This window comes from Macaca mulatta, chromosome 19 (genome assembly GCF_049350105.2).
Source record: "Macaca mulatta isolate MMU2019108-1 chromosome 19, T2T-MMU8v2.0, whole genome shotgun sequence".
Classification (NCBI taxonomy): domain Eukaryota; kingdom Metazoa; phylum Chordata; class Mammalia; order Primates; family Cercopithecidae; genus Macaca; species Macaca mulatta.
The window spans coordinates 5,906,934-5,927,334 of record NC_133424.1 but is presented as its reverse complement, the minus strand read 5'-3'; the positions used below and the strand labels follow the sequence as shown (position 1 = coordinate 5,927,334).

Here is a 20,401-nt window from a genome sequence, read left to right as displayed (position 1 = left end):
GTCCACAGCACCCCCCGCGGGGTCTCCATCTCCGTGTTCTCAAAGCCCTGCCTGCCTGCCCCGCACCCATTCCCTCTGTTCTAGAACGCTCTACACAGCCCTTCTGAAAGATGGTAAACCACAAAGTCAAAGAAACTCAGCTCCGCATCTCCAGCCTGGGCTCTGGAGCCATCTACCTGGTAACCACTCCTGGTGCCCGGTGCTGGCCGCGGAGGGCTCCACAAGCTCTGTAAGAGCCACACGTGGTGGTGACTGGCAGGCCAAGAAACAAACCCAGGCATCGGACGCCCTTTCGGACAGTCAGTCATGTGCAAGCCAAAGCAGCATGGGTGAGAAAATAAAACAATAGGAGAGACAAACACCAGGATGTGGCCCCCCTGGAGCTGGGGACACGAGACACACAAGGTCACACGATGGTGAACAAACAAAATGACGGCCCAGCAGTATACCAGCTCCTAGACCCGTGGGAAGACACATGTGAGGCGGCACAGTGACCCACCAACAAGGACACGAGTTCCAGAAGGAAGGACACCCCGCCACAGGGAAAGCGGGTGTGCAGGCACGGGCAGGGGAGCAGCCCCCGGACCCTCTGCCTTCCCAGGTTTCTCTTTTACTCTTTGAGGTGCTTTGAGTAGTGAATGTCACCAACCTTACACTTACTGCCACCCAAGAAAAGGCAAAGCTAAAAGCCTCAAAGCCACCCACAGACAAGAGGGGGCCAGGTCACCTCTTAGGGGCTGGGACTCAGAAGCAGAGAGCCATTGAGGTTGAGCCCTGCGGCCTGACGTGCACGAGTCTGACCAGTGTCCAAAGACGCTGGTCACACGGGAGGTCAGGATTGCAGCAAGGACCGGGCCCCGACGTGGGCAGCAGCGAGCCGCATGTTCCTGTTTCAGTGCGGAGGCCACAAGGTGGGGACGCCCCACCAGGCTCAGCCAGTGTGCTGAGATCCAGCCTGTCCGGGAAGGCGGCAGAGCTGTCCGGGGCCCTGACAGCCTTGCTTCTGCTTGTGCAATTCCCCAGGGGCTCCTGGCGAGGGGGTGGGCGAAGCTTTGCCATGGGCCCCAGCAGAAGCCCCCGGCCTTGCAGAGGAGGGGATGGATGGCGAGCAGCTCATGAGACGGAGCTGGAGCCGGAGCTGGAGCCAGAGCCAGGGAATCAAAGCAAAGGCGTTCTCTGCAGGCAGGTGCTCACCTCCAGCCAGGGAACGGGCCGCTGTCATCTCGCCGCCACGCCGGCCCGGGAAAGAGTCTTCCTGGCCGCTGCAGAGGATGCTATTAATAGTGTAATTTTCTTGGTGTTTTGTTTATTCCCCCGGAATGGCTTGATGGATGTGAATAATTATCAGACTATAAAAGCCAGCAAATGTGCTATTTTCTATCGCTCTAAATCATCAAACAAATAAAGTGTGAAACAGCATTTTTGAATATAATTTTCCCCTCTAATGGCTTAGAATTATTTCAAGAACAATGAAAATAAATAAGCAAATGCCTTTGAGTTAAAAATTAAATGAGTGTGTCAGGAAAGGGAACACAGGCCATCCTGGGCAGCCGGGACCTGCCCGGGAGCCCTTAGCTACGACAACGGTGAGCAGACGGGCTTGGGGCCGCATGGCCCAGGCCACCCCTGGGTGCCATCTCACAGAGCCCCATCTGGCTCCATAAAAGCGTGGCCCTCCCTGGGCTCTGCGAAGCAGGTGCTATGGCTCCTCCTGGGCTGGGTGATGCTGCGTGGTGGGGCTGCCTGCTTCACCTGTGGGCACTGCCTGCCTGGCTGACGCCCCAGCACCCCCAAGGACCCTGCCTGCCACGGCCGAAGCACACCGCACCTAACCTCGGAACCCAAGGCAGAGGGGGTGGGGGTCCAATATCCTGCCCCCCTCACAGCCTCTGCCTCTCCCAGCCATGGGCAGGCAATGCCAGCAGGGCCACTGCCTCTCAGACCAGGCAGGAAACCTGAGATCGGGCAAAGTCTCTAGATGAGGGATGTAATGCTGGCGCCAGCCACACATGTCGCCACCACACCTGCCAGCTGCCCCAGGCTCCCTACCTGGGCGGCCCTTCTGCAACGACCAGGTAACTCCCGGTGCCCTCTCCCTCCTGCTGCAAGGGGAATGGGCTCCTTGGAGGTTCTCAAGTCAGGGCTCTGTGGCCCCTCACCTCTGGCAGTGGCCCCTGCCTGGTACCATCTTGCTCGGTCCCTGTGGATGGCTCCGAACCAGGAGACGAGACATCATAGTGGAAGGTTTTCTTTTAAGATTCGTGCACCTTTCTCCCAGGTGACAGCAGCACTTGGAATCCATTCCATGGCCCAGCCTGACAGCTCCTGCCAGCGGAGGCTCTCGGCAACTAGGTGCCAGGGATGAAAACGCTCTCCTCCCTGCCCCCCGCTCTCCCCGCCCCCACCGCCAAGGTACGTGTGCCAAGAGCAGGGGTCCGACCAGGAGCCCTTCAGAGATGTCGGCGCAGCCCAACGCATGCTAGAGGGTGAGGAAGTTAATTTCACAGTGTCTGCACAGGCCTGGGCAGACGGGCCCTCACCATTTAATGTGCTATCGTCACAGACACAGAACCAGGGAGGTAGAGCCCGCGCACACCATGCTGCAAGTACCCGAGACCAGGTGTCAGGTTGGACAGAGGCCACCTGGCAGAGTGAGCCGCCCACGCAAGCCCAGGAAGGCCACGGCAGATCCAAATGCCAGCGGCGCCCCCAGGACCCCAAGTGGCAAGCAGAACAGAAAAGCCATGGCGATCACCACCCTTGCAACAAAGCCCTATGGTGGCCCTGGCCTGTGACCCAGCAGGACGGCTCTGGCGCACTGCCCTGTGGCTGGCACAGGCTGGGAAGGAGAACAAGCCAGCTACAGGGTGGGCTTCCCGTGAGACCCAACAGAGAGCTGCAGTCTCAGTCCCATACCCACGCGAGCCCCTCGGCCGACATGCAGTCCCGGAGCTAGCTGAAGACGAGCCAGGCCAGGGCGGCTCCTCTGCTCTGCTCCTCAGAGCCGCGCAGTGACCAGGCCAAGGACCCACAGGACTGTGCGGTGACACTGTGCTGCGCCATGTCAACTCCGTCCACGGAAACGGCCGAGTTCTCCAAGCGCCTTCTATGTATGCTACGGAAATTACACTCAAACAAAGCTGTTCACAGGAAACTGAGGACCTGTCCGCCGCACTGAGGACACAGGACCAGCGAGCCACACTCCCTGCCTGAGGTGCTGGGCTCAGTGCCACAGACGCACTTGGCTCTCCGGAGTGTCCTCAGTGTTGTGGAGTCCAGGGTGTCCACCAAGTTAACATAGGCCCCACCAGAAACCCTGAGGAGACCAGGTCACAGATGTCCTCTCTGGAAAAGGCACCAGGCCCAGGTGGTTTTAATGAATCCTACCCAATGACCTTAATCAGAAGGGACAGTGCTCATGTACACACACGGCTGGCAAGCAGCAGGGAAGATCTGATGTTACCAAGCTCGTTTTCTGCATCTCGCATATTTTCCCAATGGATGAATAAATGAACGAATGGGAAACCCTATCACCAACAAAGAACACACAAGAAAATGGTCAGTCAGTCCCACCTGGATGTAAAAATCCTAAACACAGTATTAGTGAGTCAAGCACAGTAGGCTATGGCAAGACCAAGAAGAGTTTATCACCAAGGTTGCAAAGACATTCCAAAAATGAATATCTATCGAAAATTCCAAAGCATTCGGTACAAAATTCTCAGGCAACCAGGACTAGCAGGGACTCTCCCACTATCACCTTCACGGCGAGGCAAGAGAGGACACAATCTGCCCATCATCACAGCACGCGTCACACTGCATTAGAGACACTAGCCAATGTGATACATCAAGAAAAAGACAAACCGTTTAACAAGCAGAAGAGATAATACAAAGCTTTTTTTTTTTTGAGATGGAGTCTCGCTCTGTCGCCCAGGCTGGAGTGCAGTGGCCGGATCTCAGCTCACTGCAAGCTCTGCCTCCCGGGTTCACACCATTCTCCTTCCTCAGCCTCCCGAGTAGCTGGGACTACAGGCGCCCGCCACCTCACCCGCCTAGTTTTTTGTATTTTTTAGTAGAGACAGGGTTTCACCATGTTAGCCAGGATGGTCTTGATCTCCTGACCTCGTGATCCGCCCATCTCAGCCTCCCAAAGTGCTGGGATTACAGGCTTGAGCCACTGCGCCCGGCCCAAACTTCTTAAAATCATAATATAAACATCTAAGCAAGGCGTGATGGTGCATGCCTGTGTTCCCAGCTCCTCAGGACGCTGAGGCAGGAGGATCACTTGAGTCCAGGAGGTTGAGGCTGCAGTGAGCCATGACTACACCACTGCATGCACTCCAGCCTGGGCAACAGAGGGAGACCTTGTCTCTTTAAAAAAAAAAAAAAGAAAAAAAGAAAAAGTTTAATTATAACATAAGTTTCTACTTAGGAAATCTAAGCAAACAAACAAACTGGTAAAACTATAGAATTAAACACAGCCCAGCAAGGTGGCAGAATTTAAAAAAAATAAATAAACAAAAAGAGGGTTTCCTCTACAGCAGAAAGAACATTAACAGAACACTCTAAACCCACTAGGGTAAACCTGTCCCTCGTCTAGGGTGGAGGAGCAGGAATTTTCACCACAAACAAGGCCACACACAGACCTGGTAGCGTGCTTACCTGCTGTACTCACAGGCTCTGACCTGGGAAGCCGGCACCCACCTGGGTAAAACCCCTCCACACCCCTGCAACAGTGCATGGGGACAGGCGGAAGGAAGGGCAGGTGCCAGAGCTCACCACGCAGGCGCGAGAAGCAGGAAAGGTATGCTACCCACGGCCACCCCAGGAGGACAGGTCGCCCAGGACAGGTGACCACCCCACAGATCAGTCTGGCAAGATGAAGATGTTAGAAAAAACACCTGCGCAGGCAAGGGAGTGGATCCACAGGCCAGGACACACAGACAGCCCGGGAACTGCCAAGAACACTGAGGTCCCATATCCCGGCTGAGAGAGAGGGAGAGGAGCTGTCACAAACCCCAGCCTGCTGGGAGGGAGAGATCACAGGGGACCGGACAGAGGGCGGGAAAAGGAAAAGTGAGACGCTTTCCCAAAGACTCACGGAAGAAATGGGAGTCCCAGAGCAGGTGTAGGCCCCATGGGGAAGGCTCCAACCCTGGCATTCTGCTGGGCTCCCCCAGACACCAGCGCTGCAGAAATGGAGCCAGGCCTGGGCTGCACAGCTCCTCCTGAGGTGACGACAGAACTCCTCCAATGTCTCATGGAAAGCTACCCTATTTCTTCCTTCCTTTTTTTTTTTTTTTTTTTTTTTTTTGAGACAGGGTCTTTGCTACAGCCTCAAATTCTCAGGCTCAAGCAATACTCCCTCCTCAGCCTCCCATGTAGCTGAAAGATGACAGGTGTGCACCACCACACCCAATTTTTTCTTCTTTTTTTGTAGAGATGGAGTCTCGCAACGTTGCCCAGGCTGGTCTCGAGCTCCAATGGCTGGTTCAAGCAATCCTCCGGCCTCAGCTGCCCAAACCTCTGGAATTACAGGCATCAGCCAACCTGCCTACTTCTACTGGAAAAATCCTCTTCCATGGAACCTTGTCCTGGGGAGAGGCCGCCTCCCTCATTTGTCCCCAGCACAGGGGCCCTTTTATGTGACAGATACTAACACTTGCTCGGGAGATAGGATCTGCCAGGGACCAGGGAGGCTTGTTCCCAGGAAACAGCCTTATTGAGCTGCAGCGGCTTTATCTTTAATGGATCGTTTTACGGGACAATAGATGATGGAATTTGGTATCTTAAACCAGCAGTGTCAATGATTTCAAATAATGACATTTTTATTGAGACACACAGGAGACCAACAGAGTCCTGGGAGCGTTGGCTCAGGGAAGATGGGGAGCCTGGCACGGGGAGAGCCGCCCACAGGAATGCCAGACAAACCGGAGCCGCAGGTGGGAGGAGACACAGAGCTCTCAGCTCTCGCAGGGCCAGCCAGAAGCCCTCATTCCTGGCACGGTGGCCGTGGGTGGCCCGCCCTGCTCTCCTAGGCCACGAGGTGTCACCACACTGGCCCTCAGGAACCTGGGCTGGGTCAGCACCCCGAGGAACCGTGCAAACTTCACACACCACCAGCCCACTTTAATTAGGAGCAGACTGCCCGAGGCAAGCCGTGTCGCGCCTGCAATTAAAGGCCGGATTGGAGGCATCTGATCCCCAGCCCTGATTTATTTTAGGCCCACAAATCACTTTTATTATATGACAAGGCCAAAAATGCAAAGTCATGTGCGAGTTGTTTGCGATGTTTTTCCTGCAGCCTTGCCAGGAAAGCTGTGGGAGTGCCCGTCACAGGGGAGGGCGTGCAGGGCAGGTGCCCAGCGACAGAGTGGTGGCTGTCAGGTTTGGACACAGTGCCAGGGACACAGGGCCACTGACACACAGCAACCTCTCTCAAGTGCCCGCTGTCAAACCGGCCTGAATTTCTGCTCATCAACAACCAGGAGGCAGCCCCCACCATGCCCAGACCCACGGCCCTCCTCCAGCGTTACTCAACCTGGGTGGGGTCTGGTTGAGATGGAGTCTCACTCTGTCGCCCAGGCTGGAGTGCAGTGGCGCAATCTCGGCTCACTGCAACCTCCACCTCCCAGGTTCAAGTGATTCTCTTGCCTCAGCCTCCCGAGTAGCTGGGACTACAGGTGCCCACCACCACGCCCAGCTAAGTTTTGTATTTATAGTAGAGACGGGGTTTCACCACATTGGTCAGGCTGGTCTCAAACTCCGACCTCAGGCGATCCGCCCACCTTGGCCTCCCAAAGTGCTGGGATTACAGGCATGAGCCACCGCGCCCGGCCCATGGCTCCCTTTTGTCCAGAGCAGTGAGGGATCACCCAGCCAAGATCAGCACCCACATGAGCCCAGCCCCATGGGGCCTCGACACTGGCCCAAGGAGGTGCTGGACTGGTGGCAGCTCTGAGGTCCTGAAAGGCTGTGGGGAGGAGGCAGCAGAGAATTTGAGAAGCTGCTCTGGCACCAAGCTCTGCAGAAGGCCAGCTGGGCACCGGGGCCGACGCGCCCATGGCAGGAGTGAGCCACACGCAGGCGTCCCGGAGAGGCAGCGGGGCGTGAGGCCCTGGTGGGAGTCTGAGTCTGTGTGCAGAGCGCGGTCTGGACACCTGCAGGCTGCGGAGGTTCCCATCTATTAAAACGCTCTGACACCTCTAGGCTTACATTTATTTCACCACCGGCATCCACAGACACACAGCACCCACTGAACCTCATGAGGAAACACGGTGACAGCCAGGCCCCTGGAGAACCAGATGGTCTGGGGCATCCTAAATGGCGCGCTTAACGATGTGACCAGCTTTGGAGAGCACGGGAGTGAAACTGTCTCACACACAGGCCGACGGCCATGGGAGTACACACTTCTGTTCCTATGACCTAAGTCTCAGCCTGTGCCCACCACAGGCAGAGGCCGCAGGAAGATACCGGGTCCCTCCCTGGGCCTTGGGGACCAGGGCTGGGCTCTGGACCTCCGAGGTGGTTTGGCTCACGCACAGGTTAAGTCTGCTCGGCTTGCAATCAGGTCAGGGAGAGCAGGCGACCGGAGCCCTCGGCAGGAGGCTGCTGAATGAGGGCCATTAGCATCGCTGTCATCGGCCCCATCCTGCGCCCGCCCCGTTTCATCAGAACGCAGCCAGCGCTCTGTCCCCTGCTGCTGGCGAGTGTGGAGGGGAGGAAGCCGTGCGCTGCCCAATTTTTAAGCAAAGATAACGAAAACGCTCTCCTCCCGCAGATTTGCAGCCATCTCCCTTCTGGGGAGCTGAACCCCGCCGGCAGCAGCCTTGCTGAAGGGAGAGAAATTTGCCATGGAAACTAGGCCCTGCACTCAGAACCCAAACCTCTGATGCCTACGGAGACCAGGTGGGCGGGCGACTCCGGGTCAGGGCCAGCCTTACCGGCTGCGGTAGGAGGGACCCGTGGGCACACACAGACCCCCACGGCCTGAATAAACTCCTCATCCAAACAGTGCCTGGCGGGATTATCTGAAGATGGGAATTCACGCCCAGTGATGACATTTCAAACAGAACTAACAGTTTCTTAAAGTGGTGGGCAGGGACAGGATGCTGGTGACTCTCCTGGCACGCCACAGCCTAGAAGCAGGCGCCGGATTTGTTTGGCTCCTGCCTCCCTAAAGCAAAAATCCTGCGGCCTCACAAGCAACACGAGCCAGCGTGTGCACTGCCACTCCAACCCGAAGCGCCTGCTTTGAACAAAAGACTCCAAAATGAAGGCCATCTGCTCCTGCCAGACCAAGCCAGTGGGTGAGTGAGGGGCCGCATTCAGACTCAGCACACGACATGGGGCAGGGGCTGGTCAGACAGTGTGAGGCTAAGGCGGCCCCTGCAAGGTCCAGAGCCAGCCCCGGCTCCCACCACACCCAGGCCCTGGCCCAACAGCCCGCTCCCACAACCACTCCATTCTCCTGGAACATGGCCAAGAGTAGTAGCTCCCCTACTTAGGAATCTTCTGTGCCCACCTCATGCCCCTGCTCCTGAGCTGGTCATCCATCCTCCCCTCACCAGGCTCCCCTCCTCCCTCAGTCCTCAGAGACCCCCGGTCTCCTTGCCTCCATCCCAAGGGCTCCCAGGCCTGGCACTGCTCTGGGGGTTAGGCGTGGGGTGTCTGGCTGCCCAGCCACACCAAAGGCCCTTCCCAATGGCTTCTGCTCCTGACGCAGCTCATGCTGGGCCCTGAGCAGGCATAAGCACTCCGTCAGGGCTTAAGCAGACCCATCTCTTCAACCTCGAGACCCTGTTGGCTAAGACCCTGCAGGGCACCCAGCCCCCACATGGCAGGAAAGAGAAGGCTTACCCGCCCTTTCCCAGCTGGACATGTGGTCAGACTACATTTCCCAGGCTCCCTTGATGCAAGGTGTGGCCACGTGACTGGGTGCTGGCCAATGAGGTGTGGGCAGAAGTGGTGGGCCCTGCCCTCAGACAAGGCCCCCTAAGCAGCCCATCAATCCCTCTTCCCTCACCTGCACAGCAGCACCCAGGGCGACCTTGGACACCACACACGCTGGCCTCAGTCCCTGCATCCCTGCACCATCTCCATCTCCCACAACAAACTGTCACCTTCAAGTCTGGCTAAGCAGGGCTTAATATGGTGACTCCATTAGAAACGGGTCCTTCCTCACTCAGACCTTCCTCACCCAGGCCACCCTCACCAACTGGGACACACCCTGTCCTTAGGCAGCACAACGTCCTGGCACCTACTCCCAGGACCTGCCGCCCTCCTGATCCCACAGGGCAATGCTTCAAGGGCAGGTCAGACGTCTCCTCAATCTGTGCCTTGTCCGAACAAGGACATGGAGCCGGGGCACAAGTCAAAGGGTTACTCCAGGCAAAGCTGCCGCATGAGGAACAGAACATGATAAACGCAGCCTCAGCCACAGTTATGGACAGCAAGGCTTACGATCAAAACGAATTTCTTACATGAGCAGCAGGTGAAGAGATGGTAGGTCTTTCGCAGAAGCCTTATGCTGGAAACAGTCCAAATGTCCGTCCACGGCAGAATGGAAAAGTCGACTGAAGTCCAGCCATACAGTGGGGAATCGCACAGCCGTGACAATGAGTGTGCGGCCACCACACACAGCCGGACGAATCTTACACACAGACCACTGACCAGAAAGGCAAGGAAATCAGCCCATTTGTAAGACCTTCCAATGCAGCCAACACACAGCTTCACTGCCCGGGCCACAGGCACACGCGGCCTGGCAAAGGGGAGAGGCAAGGGCGCCGCCAGCACAGCTGGGAGGAAGCCGCCACTACAGCATGCAGAGGGGGCTGGGAAAAGGAGGCACAGATGGGGGCCGTCCTGACATTGGGGTAGACAGGGGGCAGCCGTAGAGTCATTTGCTAACGCGTGCACACACATGCGCGTGCATATATATATCCGGTACTTACATACTTTATATCCATTTCTGTACCAAATCATGTTTCACAGCAAGAATGCCTACAAAAGGGAAGCCCTGGGACAGGCAGAGCTCTAGATACCCCAGGACTCCCTGCCCCAGGGCTCCCACACTCCTCGTGTGACACATGCCTCATGCTGCTGCCGTGAGGGCCTCGAAGATGTGATAAAGGTCCCCATCATTTCTTAACCTTAAGAAAGAGAGGTGGCCGGGCACAGTGACACACGTCTGTAATCCCAGCACTTTGGGAGGCCGAGGCGGGCAGATTACCTGAGGTCAGGAATTCGAGACCAGCCTGGCCAACATGGTGAAACCCCATCTCTCCTAAAAATACAAAAATCAGCCAAACGTGGCGGCGCGCACCTGTAATCTCAGCTACTCGCGAGGCTGAGGCAGGAGAATCACCTGAACCCGGGAGGTGAAGGTTGAGGTGAGCCGAGATCATACCACGGCACTCTAGCCTAGGCAACAGAGTGAGACTCCGTCTCAAAAAAAAAAAGGGAGATGATCCAGGTGGGCCCAACATTCAAAGACGACAGCATGGAAAGGGGGGAAAGTGCCACTCTGCAGTGGAGCCACTGAACATCCACACCCAAGCCGGGGGACCAGGGCCAACACCAGCAGTGACGTCAAGCTGACGGCTGCACCTTTGACCCTTGGTAGGATGTGATGAGAGGGCCCTTCACCCCTGTGGTCTTCCTCTGTAAAACCCATCACCCCAGTCTAACCACAAAGAAAAACATCAGACATGCTGATTAGGGGACATATGGATTAGGGGACGTTCTATAAACCCCCTGGCCAGCCCCCCTTCAACACTGTCCAGGGCATCAAACACACTGTCATAGCTCAGGGCCCTACGGAGACGGAACAACGTCATGTGGGACCCGGATGGGTACAGGGGACAGAAGAGACAATGGGGGAAGACAGAGGAAATCTGGAGCATGCATCTTAGTTGATAGCGCATCGGTGTGGGCCCATCAATGACCACAAGTGTGCCACACTGACAGAACACGCTCCTAACAGGGAGCCTGGTGGGGAACTCTGTGCTTACTACCTTCCCACTTTTTCAGTGACTCGAAAACAGGTCTAATAAAGATCTATTTAAAGAGACAGAAAGGGGGAGAATACCTCACCAAAAAGTGACGAAAAACACAAGCACAAGCCTGGGATGAGAATGAGAGGAGGGACCTGCCCGACACTGGCCTGCTGCGGGGCACCGTCCCAGCTCCCACCACGGCCACCGCCCGACCCTCGCCTGCTGCGGGGCGCCCTCCCAGCTCCCACCACGGCCACCGCCCGACACTGGCCTGCTGCGGGGCGCCCTCCCAGCTCCCACCACGGCCACCGCCCGACACTGGCCTGCTGCGGGGCGCCCTCCCAGCTCCCACCACGGCCACCGCCCGACACTCGCCTGCTGCGGGGTGCCCTCCCAGCCCCCATCCTGGCCACCACCTCTGCTCACCAAGAAGCCAGTTTCCCAAATCCATGGGCAACTGACCATCTGAACACCAGGAAGTCCCCCGACTCAGCAGCATGGCTTGGAGTACGATTTTCACACAGCAAAAGGTGATAGGAAAATTGCTCTGTCGTCCCTGAACAAACACCGAGTGTCTCTGTATCTGTCCCTGCCAGCTCTCAGCAAGAGCCAGGAGCCAGCCTGCTGGGACAGATCCCACTGATGAGTATGGTGGGAGCCCCAGCAAGTGGCCTCATATGCCCTGGGTTTCTCGGTCACCCTGGCCCAGAGGTGTTCTCCCAGTCCTTGGGGACACCATCACGAGACACAGCTGAGGGCCCTGCCTGTCCTGGGGGCAAAATTGGGCGTGATTGCTTAATAGGAGTGAGGTTGATAGGAGGCTGATCAGGCCAGCGGGAGGGGCTGTGATTCCGGCACCTGTGCCCCACGCGCCAGGCGCACAGATGCAATCTCAGCCTCGCTGTGGACGCCCCAGTGTGAGGCTGAAAGGTCTTTGCAGCATCAGGAGTTAATTTTTTGAACGCCAAAGCCAGCTTCTGGTGCTCCATTCACTCCCCAATCTTGATAAGCAGGTCTGGGCTGATGGCGTCAGGCTGACAGAGTGGTGGTGACAAGAACAAGGCAGAGGGCTCGAAGATGAGGGCCCGGGAGGGGAACAGGCCAGGGAAAACACAGCTGCCATCCATAGCTCCCATGTGCCGGCCCTCCTGGCTGTGGCCTGGACCACTTATCCAAGCACGGCACCACACGCCACGCTCCAGGCCGCATGGCTGCAATGCCGTGCTGGCAGCTCAGTTCCTGGCCCAGGTTCTTGCAGCTAAGTGTTACCCACTTAGTCCAGCTCTCAGTTGTGCAGCAGAATTCCAGGCCTCATCTTCTGGGCATAGTTCCAGGGGGCCAGACTCCCTCCCAGACAACCTATGTGACCGGAGACCCTTGTTTCTCTAACACATGCACATGTGTACATACACACACATACACACACACACACATTTTCTTTCTTTCTTGCTCTCTCTCTCGGGGAACTGAGCATCACAGTTCACTGGATCTGAGCAGGTTCCAAGATATGGGACTTCCAGTTTTAAAACTGAGAAAGAGTTGGGCTCACACCTGCAATCCCAATACTTTGGGAGGCCGAGGCAGGAGCATTATTTGATCCCAGGAGTTCCAGACCAGCCCAGGCAACATGCGGAGACCCCGTCTCTACAAAAAAATTTAAAAATTTGCCAGTTGTGGTGGCATGTGCCTGTGGTCCCAGCTACTTAGGAGGCTGAGGCAGGAGGACCACCTGAGCCCAGGAGGTGGAGGTTGCAGTGAGCTGTGATCACACCACTGCACTCCAGCCTGGATGACAGAGCAGGACTCCATCTAAAATAAAATAAAGCTGGAGAGCTGAGCTGGTCACTCAGACCCACTCACACACACTTCCAGGCACGTGGTCAGGCACACACAGAAATAAAGAACCGTTGCACTGATGCTATGGCCACAGTCACCATCAGAAGCAGAGGATCGGGACAGGTGACCACAAAGGAGCTTCCTGCCTGCCCACGGCCACGTTCCTCAAACAGGGAAGCTGGGCACCAGGCGTGCCTGGCCACATGGCAACCCATGTGGACCCAGGGCCAGTCAGCCGGGATGCTGGGTCCCTGGGCTGGTGCTGAGCGCTGCTGGGGGGTAGCTGCTGGCCTGGGCTGATGCTGAGCACTGCTGGGGGGTAGCTGCTGGCCTGGGCTGGTGCTGAGCACTGCTGGGGGGTAGCTGCTGGCCTGGGCTGGTGCTGAGCACTGCTGGGGGGTAGCTGCTGGCCTGGGCTGGTGCTGAGCGCTGCTGGGGGGTAGCTGCTGGCCTGGGCTGGTGCTGAGCGCTGCTGGGGGGTAGCTGCTGGCCTGGGCTGGTGCTGAGCGCTGCTGGGGGGTAGCTGCTGGCCTGGGCTGGTGCTGAGCGCTGCTGGGGGGTAGCTGCTGGCCTGGGCTGGTGCTGAGCGCTGCTGGGGGGTAGCTGCTGGCCTGGGCTGGTGCTGAGCGCTGCTGGGGGGTAGCTGCTGGCCTGGGCTGGTGCTGAGAGCTGCTGGGGGGTAGCGGCTGGTCTGGGCTGGTGGTAACTACTAGTCAGAGGTAGCAGCTGGCCTGGGCACTGGGCCTGGGGGCCTCGCTTGTAACAACTGTCTTCACTCAAAAAGAGGTTCCTTCTGCAGAGAGGGGATACCCCCTCATCAAAAGACTCCCCAGATAACTTCATGCAGGCTAGACGGCTATCTCTACAAGGATACAGCTCCCAGGGACCATGGGCTGGGGCCACTGCAGCGGGTCTCAGTGAGCCAGGGAGGAAGCGCTGAGGCCTTGGAGGGCAGGAACCCAGGTCCTGAGCAAGCTGCCTCGGCTCCTGACACCTTATCATTTTCTAATGACCAGGGTCCCTCTGCCTCCCTGCTGGATCCAATCTGCTCTCCGTGGGAGCTCTCTGTTCTAAACCGCTTCCTCCTTTTCTATTTCTGGCATCCTGGCTCAGTGTGTGTGGCTGGGAAGAGACCTGGCTGCGGTCCCCTGCCTGGGAGCAAGGCACACATCGGGCTGCCCCCATCAGCCTGGTGGGTCTTCTCAGTCTGAGCTCCCCGGGCACTGCAGTGGTTCTGAGCTGCCAATGCAACTCTGTCCCTAGGCACCCTAGCCAGGGTTGGGCCTGGGGTGGCAGAGGAAAGGAGGGAGCAACTATCTCGCTCCTGCATCTTGTTCTGGTGACGGGGTGCAGTGTGGGGAAGCTGAGTTATTAAAACCAATCTGTGACGCTGTCAGGCTCCAGGCAATCTCCATTTCAAACCAGTGCTCAGCTCTGGCAACTGGGGACTGCCATCCCCATGGGGACACCAATCTCTGCCGGAGCCATTTCAGCGGCCACCCAACCTCTGGCGGCCCAGCCAGAGCAAGGCGGCTGGGAGGAATGCCCCGGATCACTGACAGGGGCTGTGCCTTAGGGTCAGTAGACTGGGACCCCTGGGTCCCCACTGCTGGTAGGACCCCCCAGGTCCTGGGCTCAGAAGCTGGAAGTCCCAGTGGTTGGCTCGCCAGCAGCAGCAGCACAAACCCACACCAGGGTCCCAGGCACCAGCGCGCTACCCCATGGGCCTTCAGGCTGCTGCCTGGGACGGCTCCATCACCCACCAGATTCCTGGGTCCCACTCCAAGGGGCAGGGCAGAGGCCATCGTGGGGCCCAACAGCGCCACCTGCAGCCAGGCTGAGGGAGCCCAGGAGGGAGGGAGGTGTCTCCCCCCCAGGCAAGAGCTTGCAGCAGGAGACGGGAGCTGGGAGGCGGGTGGGCCGGGGAGGTCCTGAGGGGCAGTCAGGTGGGCAGCAGAGGGGCGAGGGAGCAGCCCAGCAGCTTCCACCCCAAGAAAAGCCTGGCTTGGCCTGGGTGGGCGACAGACCCATCGACCCGAGGCTCTGCCTTCCACCCACCTGCGGCCACAGGGCAGGAAGCCCGGGCGGGTCCACTGCAGCCCCGGCACCCTCTCTCCACACCCCCGCCCTCACCCCCAGCGTCAGGAGCACGGCTCCTCGGTGCACGCACGCGCCCATGCACACGCGCACACGTGCACATGTGCACACCTCCAGGGACGCCCATGAAGCAAAAGACAGCTGTGCCTGCTAGGAGTCAAGTTTCTCTGGCAGCAAGAAGAAAAGATGCTGTGAAATTCCCCTGAGTGAAAACGCCAGACAGAAAACTCAAGGTGCAGCTGAATCAAAAGGGAAAATTCTCAGCTTGCAGCTCTTTAAAGGTCAAGGGAGGCTGGTGGAGTTTTCTGATAATCCCCTCCTCCCCGGCCTCCCCGGCAGCCCTCCCCTCAGCCCTCAGGAGGGTCTGGCTCATAGCGCCCCCATGGGGGTGGCGTTGCCAGAGCTGAGCACTGGTTTGAAACGTAGCAGTCCGAACCAGGGTCTGGCTCCCCACAGCAGCCAAGAGCAACTGGGGGCTCCGCGCCCTTCACGGGAGCACGAGCTCCGAGACCCCCACCTCCCGCACCTGCATAGGAGACTAAGAGTGTGTCCAAGGTAAATGGAGGCAGGAAGGGGTGGGCGGAGAGATCCCGAGGAAACAGCCAGAGATGACACCGTGGGGAACCTGCATCCCGCCTGGTGCAACGGAGGATTTCCAGACTGCCGCGGGTCATGGGCAGGTCAAGGTCGCAGTCAGGACAAGCGTTCCTCTGCCCCGCTGCTCTTGGGGACTTCACCCGGGTGCAGGATGACCCCCTTCCTGACAAGCAGAGCTGGAGAGAGCCTGGGAGACACCCCTCCCCTAAGCCTGAGCAGAGGTCTCTGTGGCTGCCATGCACATGTGCTGGCCCCGCAGCACTCCTCAGGAGGGCCTTCCTCTGGCCGCCTCAGAGGGGTGCAAGCACCTGACCACGTCCCATCAGCTCACAACGTCCTTGTGAGTCCCTGCAGCCCCGGGAACTCACGGCTCCCCCATCTGGCTTCCCTGCTGCAGTGAGAGCCAAGGCTTCTGCTCTTGGCGGTGGCCCACAGCCCCCTGCATACCCCCAACACTGCCCTGCAGGGTGTCTGATAGGTTGGGGGCAAAAGGGCACCCGAAGACTTGGCCAGACCCCAGCCCAGCGCGTAGGTGCACAGGACTGAACAGTGGGCACTTTCCCGGGCAGCTTGGGCCAGGGCCACAGGGGGGATGGCCGCTCCACTCTCTTCTATGGGGTGCACAGCACAACCCAAACGGCCCAGAAGTACCCTGGGACTCTCCGAGGGCTGGCCAAGACCCGACGTACTCCCACCCAGCCTGGGACTCTCTTCTAGCAGCCATGTAGCATGTGATGCCGCTGGCGGCACTGTGCTCAACCTCATGGGGATGCCTGTGTTTAGTGCCTGGCCTGGGCGGCTCAGGAGGGTGGGCCCTGCAGGGGCTGCCACAGGTGCAGCTCGGGGAGGGGAGGCCTGGAGGGGAGCAGCCGCAGGACTGGCCTTGAAGGGTCAGCTCAGCTAAACCATCCCCACCCCAGGTTCCAGGAGAGTTTTTTTTTTTTTTTTTGAGACGGAGTCTCGCTCTGTTGCCCAGGCTGGAGTGCAGTAGCGCGATCTCGGCTCACTGCAAGCTCCGCCTCCCGGGTTCACGCCATTCTCCTGCCTCAGCCTCCCGAGTAGCTGGGACTACAGGCGCCCGCCACCTCGCCTGGCTAGTTTTTTGTATTTTTAGTAGAGATGGAGTTTCACCGTGTTAGCCAGGATGGTCTCGATCTCCTGACCTTGTGATCCGTCCGCCTCGGCCTCCCAAAATGCTGGGATTACAGGCGTGAGCCACCGCGCCCGGCCCCAGGAGAGTCTTGATCTATGGCAAGGAGTGTGGCCTGGACAGTGGCTTCTATGGGGCACAGGCTTCAGGACACCGACCCCAGGCCACTACCCCACCCAGGAAGACCCTGGAATACAGGGTCAAGTGGAAAGCTCGGACCCTCCGCATACCCACCTGCACTCTGGCCCCCAGCCTGGGTGACAGAAGGGGCTGCGGGAAGTCCGGCAGGGGGAAGTTGCAGGTGCTGGCTCTGGTTTCAATCTCCATTGCCAAAGAGATTTTGAGACATTCAGTCGCTTCAGATATTCTTAGCCCCGCTGCCTGAGAGCACCACAGAAGCTGGCCTTTTGAAGCACGTTTCTGTCTGTTATTGACACCAGGCTGTTCACGTCACTTTGACACACAAATCAAGCTACCAAAGTAGCAACAGACCCAGAAAGGTTTAATAAAATGCTGTAAACCTGAGTACATTGACACTTTCTTTAAAATGCCACTGGAATACTCTGAAATGGTTGCAATTACGTGGCTGCAGATGCAAGCAGAGCGGTGTAATTAGGAGACAGATGGGGTGCAGCCTTGGTGATCTCTTGGCTGGGAGCCCTACCAACCCCAAGGGCCCGAGGAGGGGAGAGGGGGGAAGCACCTCCCAGGGGCCCCAGTAGCTTCCTGAACCCCAGCCCAGGGACCAGAGGCCAGGTTCCAGCTACCTTGTCCCCACCCCCCTGCCAGTTGGGAGAGCAGCCTAGAGCAGGAGTCAGCTCCCACGGCACACAGTGAGGATCCCAGAGGCTCCAGAAAGTCACTGAGCCTCTCTGTGCCAGGCCCCTGCTGGGAGCTGGGACACGGGGTGACCAGGGATCCTGCCATCTGCTGGGGAGGACTGATGGCCCGTAGTGGACCTTCGCTAATGCTGGGGTCACCTGGTCTATGCCAGCCCCAAAGGACAGGCATGGGGTGCTGTGGGAACATCCGGGGTCCTGCCTCAGCCCTGGTGAGAGACAGCAGGGAAGGGGTCCCGCGTGCTAAGCAGGCTGAGCTGACTGTGGGGGCGAGTGGGGAGCTCTGGGGGGTTGGGGGACATGCCCTGCAGCTTGAGTCCACATTGTGGCTCCTCTCAGGCCCCTTATGCCAGGCCACACTCAGGCAGCATGAGGTCCCATCCCTGCCATCCCCACCCCTTCCTGGGCAGAAACCAAGACCAAGGTCAGCGCACTTCCGGAATTCCCTTCCTAGAGGAACTGCTGCCTGCTCAGCCTGCCTCGCCCTGGGTGTCTCCCGAGCCGCCTCCCACGACGGGTCGTGGGGAAGGGTAGACATGGGGGTAGCAGCTGGACACCTGCGGCATCAGGTGAAGCAGAGGAGCGGGGCAGTGGGGGCAGTCGGGGAGAGGTGCAGGATGTCCTCAGGGGCTGTGTCCTGGACGAACCAGCTCAGGAGAGGCCCTCGGCTCCTGGCACGTCCCCGTCAGCCCCTCCGACGGGCTGTTGCCGGGACCAACTGCCACCTCCGGGGAGCCACTGTCCCCTCTCCCTGCAGAGGCCCCTCTGATGTGGCAGCAGGCACCCCCAGCCCTGGCATCTGACCCACAGCAGCCCCAGCCCAGGCTCCCGCGACAGCCAGCAACTCTCGGGGCCCCTCACAGGAGACGGAGCTGCTGGTGCTGCGGTCCTTGGCACTGACATCCTCATGTCTGACTCACTGGCTGGTCCCCCACCTCCCATGTCCCTGACCCCCTGCTTCTGTCTGACCAGGACCCCTCGCCGGCTGCTTGCCACCTCCCGCCCAGCAGGGGCTCTCTGCACAGGGCAGACGGTACCTATGGAGGCACAAACCCAGTCACACTGTGGGCGTCCCGCCTCCCACGCACCCCTGGGAGGCCACGCTTCGCCCCAAGACACATGGGGTCCTCTATAGGGCCTTCCCCTAGGGCTCCACCTGTGCTCGGGACACGGGTGAGGGTGCGCACAGCTCGCCCCTTCCTGCTCATTGTGCTTTTTTTAAGGAAGAGGTAGAGCATTCTCCCACCTCTTACAACCCCAACCCAGGGAAGGGCCAGGCAGGGCGGAGCTCTTGCGCCCTCCAGGCAGAGGCTCCGTCCTCCTCCAGTGCCAGGACGGCCTGGGAAGATTCCAGGCGTGAGTGAGCAAGGCCCCGGGAAGGGCGGGAGCGCCACCTAGTGGCCCTCAGCGGACGGCGCAGGGCAGCCCCGCCGAGCACCCAGGAGGATCCGCAGTCACAAGCAGAGCCCAGTGACACAGGGCAGCACACACACACATGCACACGCACGTGCATACTCACTCACATGCACACTCACACGCGTGCACACACGTGCATTCACACCCAAACCCACATGGCCTCGCTGCAGACGTGCACAGGGAGCCAGTAGAAGGTCCTGGAACTCAGCCCACTACAGCACACCCACGCTGCACCCAGCACCTCCTGGGAAGGGGCAGGTCCACTGCACTCCACACATGACTGCAGCACCACGCCCTGACCTCCTAACTGCAGGGTCTGGCCCAGACGTGCCAGGGCGGAGACTGCGAGCGAGCAGCTGCAGGGTCATCCTGGCCAGGCCCCTTCCGGGCAGCATGGACAGTGTCCCTTCACCAGGAATCATCTCCCCTTGGCTGTGAGGCGGCACAGCCTGGGCAGCTCAGGAGGCTCAAGACCACGCCCCTGGCCATGGGGACACCGGGGGCCGCTCACAGCTCAATGGCAGGGGCACTCTGGGGTGCAAAGCACAAGCTCTAGGGGCCTGGGAGCTTCGGCCCTACGGGTGCACATCCCCCTCCCCAAAGCTGGTGGGTGACCCCAGGCGATCCGGAAGATCTCCAGCCATCACAGCCCGACTTTTGCTGGCCTCACCTGCTGGGGCCCCTGCCACGGCGCCCAGCCACGTACCTGTGATCCACCCCCGCCGAGTGGCTCTCGGTCCGGCAGGCGGCCAGGGCCAGCGCAGACACTCACCAGGACTTGGGCTCCCCGAAGTGCAGGTAGTTGATGCTGTACAGGTCCATGTCCTCGGTGTGCCAGGCGAAGGTGGTCTTCCACATGCCGAAGTACAGGTAGGGCGTGTTCACGCCCTCGATGATGGTGCCGCACTCACGCTCCACCATGTCCAGGATGGTCCGGAGGCTCCCGATGTTCCACTGGGCCACGTCCTGTGGGGCGGCAGAGCAGCGTCGGCAACCGCCCGGCCACCCCCAGAACCTGCGAGCTCCGGGGTGCAGGCTAATTCTCCCCCGAAGTCCCGGGGGTTGCTGCCTATCCTCTCCCAGCCCAGTATCTGAGGCCCCCTAGGGGCTGGCCACACCCTGCACACTTCTGTACGCTTTCTTTTTTGTGTGAGACCCTTGCCCAGGCTGGAGTGCAGTGGCAGGATCATAGCTCACTGCAGCCTCAACCTCCCAGGCTCAGGTGATCCTCCAGCCTCAGTCTCCTGAGTACCTGGGACTATAGGCATGGGACCACACCTGGCTAATTTTTACATGTTTTTTTGTAGAGATGAGGTCTCACTACTCTGTTGCCTAGGCTGGTCTCAAACTCCAGCCTAGGCTCAAGTGTCCCTCCCACTTTGGCCCCTCTAAGTGCTGGGGTTGCAGGCATGAGCCACTGTACCCGGCCCAGACACCTTTTCTGAAGGGCTCACCGCCAGCCTAGCCCTTCC

General features: G+C 59.1%; 1 protein-coding gene across 38 annotated transcripts in view; it reads right to left on the bottom strand.

The window, feature by feature from the left end:
- The window catches only part of KDM4B (lysine demethylase 4B), a 183,979-nt gene that overhangs the window by 84,793 nt on the left and 78,785 nt on the right, over positions 1–20,401 (bottom strand). For 33 of the 38 annotated variants that reach the window (XR_013408559.1, XR_013408561.1, XR_013408548.1 and 30 more), the window contains 1 exon segment: positions 19,702–19,895. The exons of 2 other annotated variants lie outside the window; for them this stretch is intronic. Coding sequence is in view for 21 of the 36 variants with exons in the window: in XM_077975995.1 (XP_077832121.1) it covers positions 19,702–19,895 (194 nt within the window). In the remaining 15 variants the exon portion in view is untranslated. 38 annotated transcript variants of the gene reach the window in all.